We start from the raw sequence: 17,027 nt of genomic DNA on the forward strand, positions 1-17,027 counted from the left end.
TAATAGGGCGATAAAAAAATCGCTGCTTTAGCGGCAAAAAGTACCACTAAAGCGGCGATGAAGCCCTTGCTAATATGCCCACAGGTGTGGAGAAGTGTGGCTCAGGGGTTAGAGGCGGCAGACCTGGAGCTTGAGTTTCGGCCCTGGACCAGGGTTCAATTCCCCGCCTCGGCGGGTCTTGGGCTCTGTAATCCCATGGACTCGATAATTCTCGCTCCGGTGCCTTCTCGACTCACGGGTTCACACTCTGGGACTCTGGGCAATAGCTTGCTTAATCTCCACATTGGCCCTTCGCGGCGGGATGCCTGGCTTTCACCTTGTGGATACCCTTCCAGGGTTATCTCACAGGGGAATACCAGGACGGGTTCCCTAAGCAAGCGCGGAGATGCCCCAGGGTAAGTCCTGCGCTATATAAGTTTCATACATTTACCTTTACACATTTACCTGTGTGAGATCTCTGATTGCCGGTTAGTTCATCTCTCGGCTCCCCATCCCTTCACAATATTGTTTACTTCTCTTTTAGATCCTCAGTCCATGAGTAGAGTTTCTGAGGTCTTTATCTAATTGTGTGTTAGTGATTCCAGCTGTTTGCACCTTGCTTCTATCTTCCCGCTCCTCTGCATTCTCCACCAGTTCCAGGTGGTGTAGGTGTTCCTCAAAGCTACATCCACCTTGCAGGTAAGTAAGTCATGAAATCCTTTGTGTGTGACCCCAGACTCCGAAGAGCAAGTGACTGAACCGGCAAATGCTGTCGACCGGCTCCTGTTTATCTTTCACCCTTTCTATTTGTGTCTCTGTAAGAAGTGTTAATTAATTGTAACCTCGTTTCTGAGCATTAGTGGAAGGGCTGAGACTCACATTGAATCCATCTCCTTCGACCAAGCTTGACAAACATTCTGGGGCATATGTACAAGGAATTAACGCCGCCTCAGCATCAATTTTTTGACGTTACGGCAGCTTTTTTTTATTGCCGAATCGTAGTTAGCTGCAGTTTTTCAGCGTTAATGTGAGTTTTTAGGATCACCACTTCTGTTAGCGGGACTTAACGAAAAAGAGATGCAAGGTAGGAGTTACAGCGCAAAAACTGCTGCTAACCCCACTTTCCGATATTTACAAGGAATTCCTTGTATGGTGCAAAACCAAAAAAACTGCCTCCAACTCCAGTTAGAGGCAGTTTTTTAAAACCAGAAAATAACTGGTCTTAAAATGGTGCAAACACTTGGGGCCTCATTTCAGAAGGTTTTGATGCTGGACAGCTCTGCAAGGAATGTTGCTGCGCTGCCCTGCGACGAAACTACAGGGCAGGAGTGCGCACCATCAATAGGATAGGGCGCATTCCTGGGCCTCACTCATGAAAAGTATTGCATCGCTGTGACAAAACAGCGCTGCAACACTTTTTACTACGCCCTTCTTGCGACACCATGGATGCTCTGTCTTCAGCGTACGGCGCTCCATGTAGCAATTAATTTCAGATACGTCTGGAATACTGATGTATCTGTCAGGGCTAAAGTCACACATTGCTGCAGTTGTGTCACAAGCATGACACAACTCCAGCAATGCATGGGGCCAGTCTATCCCTGTGGCACTGCGTCACCGTTACGCCTGCCTTGAGGCAGGCGCAAGGTACTGACGCAGTGGCGTCCTACAATTGTTGCAGTGAAATCTGATGGATTTCACTGCGCCACTCCTGTGAGGCTTTGTTGTATGGGAACGCCCACCTTGCATACATCATACCTGTTGCAGGTATAACGTGGCACAGGGCTTCACAAAGTCATGCATATGCCTAGATGTGTCATTTTGCAAATACGGCGCAACATGGTGCAAGAATCACGCTGCAAGTATGTCAAGAAAATGACGCACCGGCAGGGTGAAACTGACAGAAGGGGCTCATGAAAAGCTCCCCTGTCTTTTTCCCCTATGTTGGTGCACAATAGCTGCAATGCACCAACACAGGCACCCTTGCGATATGGTGCAAGGGGGACTGTGTTGTGGAGTTGATTGATGTTGTGGCTCCATCTCTTCTCGAGATGTCTGCAGGTGGGGCAGGACCAGTGGAGGGCGGGAGTTAACCAACTGGCCTTCTTGGAGTGTGTTTGCCTGGTCTTTTCTTGAGGGGTGCCAGGGTGTCGGCACAGTTTGAGATACATCAGTAGAGGTTGCTTACTGTGGTATTGGAGTCTGTAAGCGTTCGCGGGGTGGTGGTGCTGAGGGAGTTGATTGTAAGTTCTTTTGTGGCCTTGATCCAGCTGTGACACGGAGGGGCAATGTTGGAGATGGTGTACGGTGGGTCTGGTGAAGGCGTGATGTAAACAATGACGGTCGGTACAGGAAAGTCCTGTGGTGTGGCTGTAGTTGAAGTTACCCGCTGGTGGTGAAGACTGGCTTGAGCGTGTGTCCGGCTATGTGGGTTGGTACCATGACGAGCTGCTTGAGTCCGATGTTGGCGAGGATCCCCAAGAGGGGGGGTGGTGACCTGGTCCCTGGGGTTGTCCAGGTTGAACTTGAGGTCTCCGAGTAGGATGTAGTCGTGGATGGGAGAGCCTGGGGTGCGATGAGGTCTACAATTGCATCGGTAAATGGGGGTTCATGGCACAGGAGGTCTGTAGATGAGGGTGCCGCAGAGGGTGGTGTTGGGGTTGGTCCGGATCTGGAAGTGGAGGTGTTCCATGGTCGTCGTCGGGTCAATAGAGTGCGTGGTCAGTTGGAGTGTGCATTTTGAGACAATGGCAATGCCTCCTCCTGGCTGCTCAGGGTGGTCCCTGCCATTTGTAGCCGTCGTGGATGGTGATGGCGATGTCCGTTCCTGAGCAGAGGTTGGTCCAGATTTCAGGTCAAAGAATGCAATGTCTGAAGAGATGGCGTTGAGGAGGTCCCAGATTTCTGTTGCATATTTTTGGAGGTACCGCACGTTGAGAAGGATGCAGTTGAGCTGGTCGTCTGCACTGTTGTTTGGCTGGGTGGCAGGAGGCACTGGTGTGCTGATGTGGCAGAAGGTGCTTTTTGACCCCTGGGCCTCCTCCGCTATGTGTACTTCCTTCTCCTCACCTGGAAATTGACTCTGTGGTGCAATCCGTGGCACTCTCTCCAAATTTGTAACTCAGCCAGCAGGAGCCTCTGCCAGGTGGGATTTCACAAGCATTGGTACAGCAGTCGCTGCCAAGTCTGCTGCAAAAGAAGTTGCAGCGCTCTCGCCGCACAAGTTCGGCGCAGGTCAGGGGACTCACCCTCCACAGCGTCCAGCCAGCGCAACATCCTCCGTCCTGTGATGCAGAGAGATGCGGCCCACCATTAGAAATCTCCTCTGTGCACCACAGTGTAGTGGTGCCGCTTGGCATTCGATGCAGACCTCCCTACGTTGGTGCGCAGGAGCGCCTCTACCATTCACAGCTCCAAGGGGCACCAGGCGGTCTTCTCACACAGGTCAGCAAGTTGTCTCCATTCGATCTGGCAGACTTTACCACCATGTAAGGGCGATCGCCGATGCCTCAATGTCTACCGCCAGCAACTCCGCAGCACCAATCCATCCCACTCTGGGTCCCAGACGTAGGCCCAGTGATGACTTCAGGCCCCTGGGAGTGTCCATGCTTATAAGGTTTTGGATGCCATGGTGTTGCAAGGAGTGCACAATGTTAAGTGATGCATCACTGGTTTTGCCTAGCGATGCGCCTCTTTTCATGATTGCAGCCCTGAATTTCCTCTTTCTCTGGGACTCTGGCTGGTCATCCTGGCTGTTGGGAGGCTTGGGGGTGAGGTTGTTGATCTGTGCTGCACTTGGCCCTGGCTGCTCCATTTTGCATTCCATTGGTCAGGGGCGGCCTTAGGCATGTGCAAGCTGTGCACCTGCACAGGGCCGCCAAACCCCAGGGGCCACCACGCCAATATATATCCTTAATATAATAATCCTCTGAGGATGGATACATATTTGCGTGGCGGCCCCTGGCAGGGATTTGGCGGCCTCCGGCTCTGTTCCACTTCCAAACACCCTGACCCCCCCCCCCTCTTCACTGGCCTCCTCGCCTGCGTTCCTCCTGGGCCCCCTCTTCCGGGGCCCCCTACCTACGCTCCCTGCCCAGACCCGCCATGAGCCTAGAGCCGCCCCTGCATTGGTTTGGTTTCTTAGTTTTCATTGGAGGTGGACGAACAGGCTATGTTTGCCTCTCAAGGTGAAAAGGGTCACATTGGGCTGAATAACATGAGTTTTTTTGCCGCTAATGGGCCCTTCGTCAGTTTTTGCCCGCTACCGTCAGAATTTGTATTTCCTTCACGCTAGTGTTAGCGGCGGTTTTCACCACGGCTACCTGAAACTATCGCCATGTAGCAACGTATTGCAAATACATCGCTAATTGATAGTTTTTGGGGATAGGCCGTGTTAAGAAAACTGCTGCTAACTAGCGTTAGCATTAGTTAGCAGTAGTTCTTGTACATATACCCCTCTGTGTCTACTTGGATGAAGGGACAGGATATCTTTTACTGAAGGACAACATTTCTCCCTTTGAAGAGAGGTGTTAAAGCACATTTTATCTCATTTAAACATGAAGAATGTTCCACCATGTAGAAATTCTGCATGGGTAACTATTAAGTACTGGTGTACTCTTGGAAATGTGTAGATTTTCAAATGACATCATACTTTAGTACTCATTGGATCCTCTTTAAACTAAAGGTTTAATCCTACTGTAGAACCTGACTGTTCAAATTTCGCGCTTTTACCTCTGGTGTTTGTGATTCAGTTCTTAAGAGTTTGTCTCTCTCTAGCAGCTACTAATCTCTGGCTAGTTAGCTTTAAAGAGACAGGGGGTATATCTAGTGATATGCCAACCCAGGACATATCGCACCGCTTTCATCTACTCACATCAATGTCGACCAAGGTACTGCAGTCCCTTTTGAGGACATCTTGGGGGTTTCTCCCTTGGAGTTTTCTTGGGAGAAATGGGTTCTGATTTCAATGTGTTGAAGGTGAATATGAGTACTTTTTGGGTGCAGCACCGGTTAAAGCTTTTTTGGGATCTGAGATGACGAAGATCACACTTTTTGTCACACAGAGCTCACTTCAGAACTTGAGTACCTTCATTTAAAGAGTGCAGTTACTGTTTTTAGCAAATAGTTCAGTTGGGACAAAAAGGCAAAGCCATTATGCCTTACCATTGAGAAGTATTGGCTTTGCCAATGCCTTTCGGTGATGCTTTACACAATCGTCGATGGTGGCGTGGAAGCAGAATGGCTTTGTGCGAGGCTGTGCAGCGACAGCAAAACAATAAAGAAAAAAGGTGCAGTGGCACGGCCACAGCTGACGGTCACTTTATTCTGCTGTCACGTATGTGCGTGACAACACATGTGCGCGATTGGAATGGCGTTGATGCCGTTTGATTCGGTTTTATTTTCTTATCCAAGATGGCAGATGCGACTTGTATCAGTAGCTAATAAAAAAATAAAATTTTGGGGGGAGAAAAGTGCATTTTAAAGGATTGCATGGGTGGAACTGGAAAAGACTGAATAAAAAGCAAGCAAATGAGTGTGGCACAAAAGCCAACCAATGATAAGCAGCTTGAAACAGTCTTTTGGATTGCTTTAAGTGAGACCACAAAAGGACAAAGTGTTTCCCTATCATGTGCAGCTTTTCCAATCTTCTTTTTTTCTGATGTTGTCATGCCTCCCTGATGTTAGCTGCATAGCATCATGTCTCTCTGACTGCTGGAGGTATCAATTCTGCACTCTAAGATGGCTGGTGCTTGTCTTTGGCAGTGGTGGCCTCTCTCTCTCGTTTTCTCTCTCCCCCTCTAGTCTTTGGCGGTGGAGGCTTTTGGGCACTGAGTCTGGCTGCTCTCTCTCCGACTGCTGAATGTGTCAGCTCTGCAGTCCAACCTGGCATGTGCTTGTCTTTAGAAGTGGTGGCCTCCGGCCACTTTCCCGCATTTCTCTGCATGAAAGGGGTGTTCTATGGATGATGCTGTGGGTGTTCCCACGCAACATCCATGGAACCGGACGCGTGCCTAGATTTCTAAAGTGTCGTAAACCTGGCCATTCTGCAGCACACATAGAAGGAGCAAAACGCCATTAATGATCGTTTATGTGCACGAAGGTGCACCTTCCTGCACAACAACAATCATCCCTGCAACGCATGCACCCTTGCACCTTGGCACAAGGGTGCCTGCATTTGCGCACTGCTGATGTGAGTGCGCTGGGAGAAGAACAGGAATACACCGTATCTTGTGGATACGCCACATTTCTGCCCATTTATTTTAACGCACAGCAGGAAGGCTTCCCACGCTGAGGTGCATTAAACTAGAGTAAACGAGGTCAGTAGAGTCAAGCAAGGTTTTTAAGCAAGTCTCAGCATTGGCTATGTATTTAGTAAAGCGCCTTGTGTAGCCAGTGGGATGTTTCAAAGAGATTGACATGGTTATGCATGTGCTGAGTAAGATCGGCTCTAGGCAGTGATGTAGTTAGACCTTTTGACACCCTTGGCGCTCAATGGGTTTGCTACCCGCGGCGGCTGCAGGTGAGAGCGTGGGGGTGCTGAAGGTCCTTGCGTTTGCCATCTGCGATGGCGGCAGATAAGAGCGGGGGGGTCTGCCGCCCCCAAAACTCATGCTGCCTGGTGCGGACTGGCCTTACTGCCCCCACTTGCTACACCACTGGCCCAAGGCAGTCTGATTGGATGGGCTTCACCAGCATCCAACGCTCGTCCTTCACAGCCCCTGAGTGAGATTAGTACTAGCTTGCGGCAAGTTTAAATAGTCCAGTTTTCAAAAGTTTACATGTGGATTTGAATAACTTTGAGTCTTAGAGAGGAGGTGCAGGAACAGCACTGTGCATATTCTCTTCTGAAAATAATTTACAGCTTTTATATTCTATCAGGGGTCTTCTCATAATCTGGGGATGCCTCAGTCATCCCGTCACATCCATCTAAAACAGCTTGTGGCAGCCTTGCAGAGATGTTTGTATTCTGTTTGACATGTTTCATTCTGTGCAAGCTTCCTTTGCTGTGCCTGCTGCCAGCCACCACTTAATTTGTATAAAATAATAATAATAAGTGTAGGGGCTGGCTTGCTCTGGCGCATACATGCGGATACTCACTTACATAAACATTTATATGCAAAGCCAGCTTCCCACACTAAGGTATTATCTACTTAAGCCTCTGTAAGGCCTCTGGGGACTCCCTGGACTCTGTGCACACTATACCTTACTGTGGCATAGTATATACACAGCCAGCTTCCTACAGTGAGGTATTATCTACTTAAGCCTCTGTAAGGCCTCTGGGGACTCCCTGGACTCTGTGCACACTATACCTTACTGTGGTATAGTATATACACAGCCAGCTTCCTACAGTGAGGTATTATCTACTTAAGCCTCTGTAAGGCCTCTGGGGACTCCCTGGATTCTGTATTCCCTATACCTTACTGTGGCATAGTGATTTGCACACTGGTGCACACAACAGACAGACCCAGAAACATGCTAAGCACTCATACATACAGAGGAGGTGCAAGATGCTGAGGATGTCCTCAACACACACCCTGCCCTGCAGCTCAAGGACCTACATTGCCCAGCATGCATCTGCAGCAAACAGCGTGACCGCGCCAAGTTCACGTGTTTTATCCAATCAGAAGCTAGGATAGCGCTCAAGGCTGTCCCTTTTCCTTTATCCTTCCTTGTGACTGGCCCTAGGGGCGCATGACTGACAAGCCAACCCTACATTTCATCAGCTGACATGCTGCATTGCAGAGGCTAGTGCATAAAGTTGCCTCATGTATTGCGAAAGTGTGAGTCAGGGGGCACGGTGGAGCCCTCTTCTGCTGCCAACTTGATATTGCAGCTTTTCATGTAAGCAAATCATTGTTTAGATGGCTTTCGTGTAAAACCCGTAACTCCTTACAGGATTAGTGGCGGAGTGAGTCTATATAATTTGGTGAGTCGGAGCCATAGCGCCCCATAGATATGCCGCCACTGCCTCTCTTGCCTAAGCTATTGATCTTTTTTGTTACTCAGACATCCTACATATTCTCTTAACACCTTCGATGTTGATGACGGAACCGCTCCGTCATCAGCCGCAGTAGCGCTGTGCTGATTTCGGAGCGGTTCCGTCATGGCCCGCTCGCCGCGCCTGCGCGGCGCGGATTCCGCGCCTGCGCTGGGCGTTCCATTGAGCGGGCGGGGCCATGACGGAACCGCTCCGTCATGAGCACAGCTCAACCGAGGCTGGTGACGGAGCGGTTCCGTCACCAGCATGGGCGCGCCGCGCGGCCCCCCGCCCCCTTAGCGCTGCGGTGGAATAGCCGCCGCAGCGAAGGTGTTAATCTATTTTTAATTCATGTATTCGGATCCTTTTCCTCCTGCCTCCTACTGCTTATGCCTCATTCTCCCTGGCATATCTCCACTGCCCCCCTTCCATCTGTGTGCACTGTTTCACTGCCTTTCCACTCTGTTGTAATGCATCCATCCCTCTACTTACCTCTTGTTTTGCTGTGTGTCGCTGGTCACACTCCTTCTGTCTCTCTGCTTGTCTGTTGCTTGTCTCTCTGTGACTGACACATCTCACTCACAACACTTCTTTCTTCTGGCCCCCAATCATTGGAAGTCTCAGCCTCTGTCCACTCTTTCTGCTGCTAATCTGCCCTCCTTTCATCTGCTTCTGAAAGTCCTCTTCTCCCATCTTCCTGTTGTGCTTAGTATTGACCCCTCTTTGTTTTACATTATAATGTTTATATTGTGTTTGTATTTTGGTCAGCGCTTTGGAGAAGGCCTTATAAAAATGTAATGAAATGAAATTACATTTTCAAGTGAATGAAAAACTGGGTTTGTCCTACCCCTGGAGCTTATTTATTATCCTTTTGATTGGATGACTTGCATCCTTCCAACGCTCACTTTCAGGGAAATGCGTTTTTCTTTTAGCTCTCTATGAGAATCCATGAGCTTTCTTGGGGGCATATCATCAACGAGGCGATATAAAATCATCGCCACTTTTGCGTCAGTTTTCGGATGTAAAGCGGCGATAATTTTATCGCCTAATCAGCAAGGTCACGCTGTCGCGTGAAACCTTGCATCAGCGCCTGTTTACTGAACGCCCAGCTTTGCATCTCTAATGAGATGCAAAGTGGGCGTTCCTGCCCTGACATAACTGGAGAAATTTCGCTAAGCGACATTTCTCCAATTAACAAGGGGCTGGCTAACCTGCAGAGCGACAAGCAAAGTAACGATAACCTCTGCTATCACTACTTTCCTTACGCCTGTTTCGAGACTGACTTACCCATGATATCCTATGGAAGGTGGATATCATGGCTAAGTATGCCTTGCCCTATCATCAAGCTATTGCCAAACTTTGTGAGATTATCGCTGGATTTCCAGCGATAATCTCACACTTGGCAGTTAGCGCTTGAAATGTTATCGCTTTTGAGATAAACGTTGCTAATAGCACGCTATCTCAGCGATAACATTCCACGTTACCCGGCGATAATTATCCTAGCGCTAAGTGCGCTTATCGATAATTATCGCCGGTCCTTGATGATATGCCCCATGATCTTTACTCTGTTTGCGACTTCCTTCCTCGAATGAGTTTGGTCTTGCTCCCTCCTTCCCCAAACCCCATCAATGGACAACATTGATCCCCTACTCTGTTTATTTGCTTTTTTAATGATTATTTTTTAATACAAACTCCTCCATTGCTCCCACCCTTCCTGTCATGGTCCTTAAAACACTTTTTCAATTTTCATTTTTTTGAGGGGAGGGGGCATAGCATCTGTTTTTTTCTGCCCAGACCACTCATTTCTTGCAAGCTTAAATAAAAAATGTTTTATTTATTGCTCCCAGTGGCATCCAATATCTTGGAACGGTAAATAAAAATGAAGAAAATACTTGCTGTGTAATGCTGTATGTGTGCATGGGTGGTGATGGATGCACATGCGTACGTCTCACGCTTGACTGTCATTGCCTCATGATACATATGCATGCCCCAGCATCTACACATCATTGCGTTTTATTTTCTTTGTATTTTTTTTTATTTTTGAGAAAACCAATAGGTCAAAACGACTGTTTTGTCCTGTTGGCTCTGCAATGCTTGTTTATTATTTTAATTAATTTGTAACAGGAGTGCAAGACCCCAAAAGCTGCAGAGACTGGGGCACCGACCCCAGTTTCTCTCCCCTTGTGATGGTCCCATTCAAGGCATATTAACAAGGGGCTTGCACCACCGGAGCATCACTTATTGCGATGCTCTTGTGGCGCAATGCCCTTCTTCATATTTACGAGCACATATAGAATGAGCAAATCACCATTAAAGATTGTTTATGTGCAGGACGGTGCCCCTTCCAGCACATTAGAAATCATCCCTGCAACGCAGACAGCCTTGCACCATGGTGAAAGGGTGCCTGCGATGGAGCATTGCAGCTGATTTGCTTGCAGTGCTGCACTCTGTCATTTCTTTGTACATATGCCCCAGAGTCCCTTCAGATCTTCGCATTTGTAGAAATCCCACAAAATAAATGGCACACCTACAAGTTTGTTGAAAACAGCACAAACAAGGACAGAAATTCAAAAATGAAAATCAGTTTAATAACATACAAACAATATTTAAAGTAAAAGGAACATTTTTGTTCTTTTAGCCCGTCTTATCATTACGGAATTAAAGCAGAAATAGATTCAAATAATGTCAGGATCAAAAACATTATTCCAGAGAAGCTTTTGAAAATATTTTTAAAAAACATAAATGACTCAAGTTTGCACTGTGTTTCACAAACACCGTTAACTTATGACGTTTAGGGAGTGCAATCAGTATATCCTGAAACAGCTCATGAGCCTGGGCATCTGTTAATCCTGTGTGCCAATGCTACACACACTGGAAACTGAGAAAAAACTGGGTAACAAAAAGTGTCAGTCTGTTTTCTATGTCTTTTAGTAGACATAGTGTCCTTCTTACAACAATTCAAACCCAAAGGACATATATCTAAAAACATTGCACTATGCAGGGTTGCAGAGACAGAACTTTTTAAAGAAACAGTAAAACTTAAAAAGATCTTTGGTCGAAATAACATGAAGATTTCATTTAAAAACAAGTACCTAATATATACAACAAAACTGCTACGCATCTGGGCAAAGAACTGCGCGATCCGCAAAATGGAATCTGGACTTACAATTCGAAACCTATCAATACAAGTGAACTGAAAATTGTACTGGTTATACTTTAGGGGCCACTGTGCTTAGGTGGTAAAGAAGAACCAGTTTATGTGGCAAGTTAGACTAAATTGTGTGGAAAAGGAAAAATTATGCAGCACATTCGGTAGAATGGGCCCGATTCACAGAATTAACTTAAAACTCAATCCTAAACTTACCACTTGGCATTCACAGAAGTTAGGATTTTGTCTTAAGTCTGTCTTAAGTATGTCTTAAGTCTGTCTTAAGTTTGTCTTAAGACAAACTTAAGACAAAATCCTAACTTCTGTGAATACCAAAAGTAGTAAGTTTAGGATTGAGTCTTAAATTAATTCTGTGAATCGGGCCCAAGAATTTTATCGCTATTGTGTCACTTTAACACCCATTGATACAAAAGGGTCACAGCCTGCCTGCACATGGTAAGAGTCAGCTGTTTTCATACTGTTCTCAGTAAATATGAAATGCCTCCTGGCAGCTACGAGTTCTATAGACATTAAGCCATTGGGGGGAATATTTATCACTATGTGACGCAGTGCAGCGAGACACCTTGCTACGCTGCACTGCATGACATGGAAAGGGCAGGAATGTGCTATATTTAACATACCACCGTGCATCCCTGCCTTTTCCCAGCGCTGTCGCGCAATGTGCTGCGTAACATCAACGCAGGCACTCCGGCACCATGGTGCAAGGGCGCCTGCGTTGTTAGCAAGATTGTTTTTGTGGCAAAAGGGGCTCATTCCTGCATAAAAACAATCCAGTGAGGCATTCTCCTCTTCAGCACACATGAAAAGGAAAAAACGAGGAGAAATAAATATATTTCTCTTTGCTATGCCTCACCAGGGGGGGGGGCGTAGCAGTTCGGGCGCATTTCCAGATCTACCACATCTGGTAAAGCTGGGAATGCGTCAACATCCATGGCTTTTTCATGGGAACACCCACGCACCTCCCATGGAACGCCTCCCTGGGGCGGAGTAACGCAATCTGCGCTGCGTCACTCTGGATTTATCAAGCCTCTCAGGGTCTTGTGTGGCTTTACAAATCGTATCCTAAAGGTTGTGTCTCTTTTACACCGTTGCATGGTGCAAAAGCGATGCAACCCTATGATAAATACGGCCTGGCTGTTTTGCTCACTGTCAGCTCCTACAGCACAAAATTCCATACGTAAGGGTTTAAACTGAAAGGGCCCGATTCACAGAATGAACTTAAGACTCAATTCTAAACTTACTACTATTTTGGTATTCACAGAATGCACTTACTACTTTTGGCATTCACAGAAGTTAGTATTTTGTCTTAAGTTTGTCTTAAGACAAACTTAAGACAGACTTAAGACAGACTTAAGACAAAATCCTAACTTCTGTGAATACCAAAAGTAGTAAGTTCATTCTATGAATGCCAAAAGTAGTAAGTGCATTCTGTGAATACCAAAATAGTAGTAAGTTTAGGATTGAGTCTTAAATTCATTCTGTAAATCGGGCCCCCAGATCCTAACCCATAAGCAATGCTTGGATCTGTAATCAAATATAAAGAAATCTGATGCTGTGGGCTTCAATCACAAAGATGCAATTTTGCACCCTCAGATCTGTAGATTTATGACTTTCTGAAGAGCTAAAACCTTTCTAGAAGTAAGCCTGGAAAGCTGCACTAATCGCAGGTTTTCAGGCATATTTCTAGAAACCTTTTGTGAATACCTTTTTTTTGCTATGCAGAGACTTTGCCACATGTGTAATCATATGTGCTGTTCTTTGAGGCCAGAGGGATCTCTGTATTTAAGAAATAAATCTGCCAATTATCTTTGTAAAAGTTTTAATTCAAAATGACCCATGCGTTTTCAAGGTTGGAATTGCTCCCAGATTTGGAGAAGATTGTCATTGAACTCCATAATACATTTTGCCGCCATCATTCCTTTCAATAAGGATGCACCTTGCTTTTGCGGTCCTGTTATTAGTATTTAGAAAATAAAAGTAAATATAATCTGACCCTCCTTTCAGTAAGTCACAGTCGTGCCTAACTCTTCTAACATGGCCGTTGCGAGGACTAGACTCTTTTAGTTGCCTGACTCTAACATGGCCGTTGTGAGGACTAGACTCTTTTAATTGCCCGACTCTCAAATGGCCGTTGGGAGGACTACACTATTTTAATATAATTCCCCAGTGACATGACAAAATACAATATGCTAATAGTTCCATAATTACACTCGGCTCCTCGCCAAGCACTAAAGTGATGAAAGAGAAAATGACATTCCTTTGGAATTCCTTACAGCCCGTCTACTTTTATGTACCAATATATTAAGCATCAATAGCAATGAAAGCTACGCTTAAAGAAAACAAATGTCAATGAAACAGAAACTAATTACAATAAGGTCAGCCATTTTCTGCTTCCTAAAAGGAAGTAATAACGAAAATGGCAAAATCTAAACAAATCAAATATTCTCTTTTTCTTTTTATGTCACAAGCAAATGGGAGCTAACATTGGTAACACACCGGTTGAACACCAGAAGCTACGATGGAAGCCTACACATACCCGGTGGAAAGGAAGCGATGACCTATCACCTCTGCACAGGAGGTCATCGTGGCATAATAGCACCGAAGGCCCCAGAATCCATTGCTTCTCTGTGATGGCCCTCACACGAGTCAGCTATCTTCAAAAACTATTCTCACATGGTGAGCAGCATGCTGTCGTCCAGTTCCTAGTGTCCATCTCACCCCTCTGCCCTCACCCCACCTGAGCTGGCGTCTTGTTTGACGTCCCTACAAATTTCCAGTGCTCGGTACAAAGCGGCTTTTACCACCCTGTTTTCTAGTGAGTCACGTAACTGGTTGTCTGCTCAGGGTGGACCGGCTTGCATCTTGCATACTATGGGCCCGATTCACAGAACTAACTTAAGACAAAATCCTAAACTTACTACTTTTGGTATTCACAGAAGTTAGAATTTTGTCTTAAGTTTGTCTTAAGACAGACTTAAGTTAGGATTTTGTCTTAAGTCTGTCTTAAGTCTGTCTTAAGACAAACTTAAGACACAATCCTAACTTCTGTGAATACCAAAAGTAGTAAGTTTAGGATTTTGTCTTAAGTTAGTTATGCGAATCGGGCCCTATAGACCTAACCTTGCTGACAAAGCCCAAGTTGCTGCTATCACCACTTTTTACCTGGACTTTGGGGGGAGGTGGAAGAGGATGGGGTCTTTGTACAACTCACACTGTGGACCTTGCTGCTGCCAGGCTCTGACCACATAAGAACCGGATGTAGAGAGGCAAATGATACGTCAGCAGCTCTAGACTTCTTTATCAAGATCCAACAGTAAACAACTCCTAAAATTGGTGAGTGTAAACCTGGTACGGTGAATAGTGCCACACCGTGGTCAGCATCTTAATAAACATCCAGGTGTGTGCAAACAGTGGACATTCAATGGAAGGAAAAAGAGATCAAAGTAACCTTCAGTATTATGGTGTCTTTAACTGTCTCTCTTGCTTTAGAAACTTTGGGATGATTGGTACATCCCACAGGCTCAATGGTATGTCCACAGGCTCAATGGTATGTCTCACAAGACCATCTGAATGACCCACAGGATCATCTGTACGTCCCGCAGGATCATCTATATGTCCCACAAGACCATTGGTATGTCCTACAAGACATACTGTGTGTGCCACAGGATCATCTGTATATCCCACAGGATCATCTGTATGTCCCACAGGATCATCTGTATGTCCCACAGAGTCATCAGTTTGTCCCTCAGGATCATCGGAATGTCCCACAGGATCATTGATATGCCCCACAGGATCATCGTATGTCCCACAGGACCATTGGTATCTCCCGCAGTATGATTGCCATGTCCCATCGGATCATCGGTTTGTCCCACAGGATTATCAGTATGTACTACAGGACCATTGGCATGTCCTACAGGATTGTTGGTATGTCTCACTGGATCATCTACATGTCTGACACTATCATTGGTATGTTGTACAGGACCATTGTAATGTCCTACATGATCATCGGTACGTCTCACAGGATCAACGGTTTTGTGCTTAAGGGTCATCGGTATGTCCCACAGGATCATTGATATGTCCCATCGGATCAACAGTGTGTCCCACAGGATCATTGATATGTCCCATCGGATCAACAGTGTGTCCCACAGGATCATTGATCTGTCTCACTGGATCATCAGTATCACTAACTACAGGACCATCTGTATGTCCTACAGCATCATTGGTATGTCTCACAGCATCATTGGTATGTCTCACTGGATTATCGGTCCCTCCCACAGGATCATTATTATGTCCTGTAGGATCAACAGTATGTCCCTCAGGATCATTGGTCTGTCTCAGAGGATCCTAGGTTTGTGCTATAGGATCATCTGTATGCCTCACAGGATCATTGATATGTCCCATTGGATCAACAGTGTGTCTGACAGGGTCATTCATATGGCCTTTAATATCAACAGTATGTCCCACAGGATTATCGGTATGTCCCACCTTTAGTTCCCATAGTTCTGTGGTTCGAGATGTGTGGAGTTTTACACCTTGTGCAATGTTAGAGAGGATGAAAAGAGGTTGTGTTCAAGCGTTGGTCTTGAAGTATCAATGTTTTATCTATTCGCAGCAATTCAAGATGGCAGGAAGTTCATGTTGGGATTGGTTTCTCTGTTTATTTTGTGATCCAGTGCCTGTTACAGTGCGGTGACATGTACACTGACGCTGCCCTCTGGGCCTTCGTCCTGCCAGACGGCAGAGCCGGACAAGTTGGGCAACAGGGTCTCTAGGGTGTCCACTGCTTGGCTGTTGGTTGATCTTCTCTCAGAAGGCAGGTCAGAAGCATCCATCTCTTTCTTCGTCGTTGGCTGAGGTGCTCCCATGCTTGAGTAATCATCATCATCATCATCATCATCATCATCGTTGCCATCCGTCTCATCATCTAACTCGCTGGTGCGATCCTGATGGTAATCGTTCTCCTCGTTGCTTTCCATGTCTCCATCCTCTGGGGGTCCTGTCGGCTCCTGCTCCATGCCATCCTCAGGCTGGCTGAGCTGGACAGATGAGCCCCCCATCACTCGGTTACGAATGACCCGCCACCTGTCAGCTGCAGCTCCGGCAAGTGATGCCATGGGTCCTCTGTCATCTTCTTCATCGCTGCCTCCATGGCACAGTCGACGAGGGTGATACTTGTTGTCAGTGTCAAGGTTCAGCCTGTGCCAACTGAAGACAAGGACAATAAGCAGCAACAGCAAGACGAATAGCAGGATCAGTACAGTGGTCAGTTCAGATGCGGTCTCGGCATTTGACCCAGAGACGGAAGGAGCGATGAAGAGAGGCCACCAGAGCTGCCAGAGGTTGGTGCGCGCCATGGAGAGGCTTTAGCGTCTCTGTGAGAAAGAGAAGAGAGATATCAGTCAGACACAGCTGGCATTGTGAGTTACATATCTCACTGCTGTCGTACTCACTCAGTACGGCACTCATGATCTAGGTATTCACAGGATAACCAATAAGGTAAATCTTTGTTACATTATGTTAATATTTTGAGCACAGCTTACATCACTAGAGCAATGGCATATTCTTCAATGACCCTAGCAGACAAAGGGATCCAGTAGAGTGCTCTTCTTGGGCCCGATTCACAGAACTAACTTAAGACAAAATCGTAAACTTACTACTTTTGGTATTCACAGAAGTTAGGATTTTGTCTTAAGTTTCTCTTAAGACAGACTTAAGACAGACTTAAGACAGACTTAAGTTAGGATTTTGTCTTAAGTCTGTCTTAAGACAAAATCCTAACTTCTGTGAATACCAAAAGTAGTAAGTTTAGGATTTTGTCTTAAGTTAGTTCTGTGAATCGGGCCCCTTGTATTTGACGCAAGATCAAATTTTCAAATCCCATTCATTACACTGTCAACTGAATTT

At 46.2% G+C, this 17,027-nt stretch overlaps 1 protein-coding gene across 1 annotated transcript in view; it reads right to left on the bottom strand.

Moving 5' to 3' along the window:
• Positions 1–12,522: 12,522 nt before the first annotated feature.
• LOC147659036 (uncharacterized) overlaps positions 12,523–17,027 on the bottom strand; it is a 117,022-nt gene continuing 112,517 nt past the window's right edge. The window contains exon 2 of the mRNA XM_086952024.1: positions 12,523–16,495. Coding sequence (XP_086808150.1) covers positions 15,803–16,477 — 675 coding nt within the window. The 5' untranslated portion in view covers positions 16,478–16,495 and the 3' untranslated portion in view covers positions 12,523–15,802. The remainder of the gene's footprint in view (positions 16,496–17,027) is intronic.

The sequence above is a fragment of the Lissotriton vulgaris genome, unplaced genomic scaffold (assembly GCF_964263255.1).
Source record: "Lissotriton vulgaris unplaced genomic scaffold, aLisVul1.2 SCAFFOLD_1858, whole genome shotgun sequence".
Lineage (NCBI taxonomy): Eukaryota > Metazoa > Chordata > Amphibia > Caudata > Salamandridae > Lissotriton > Lissotriton vulgaris.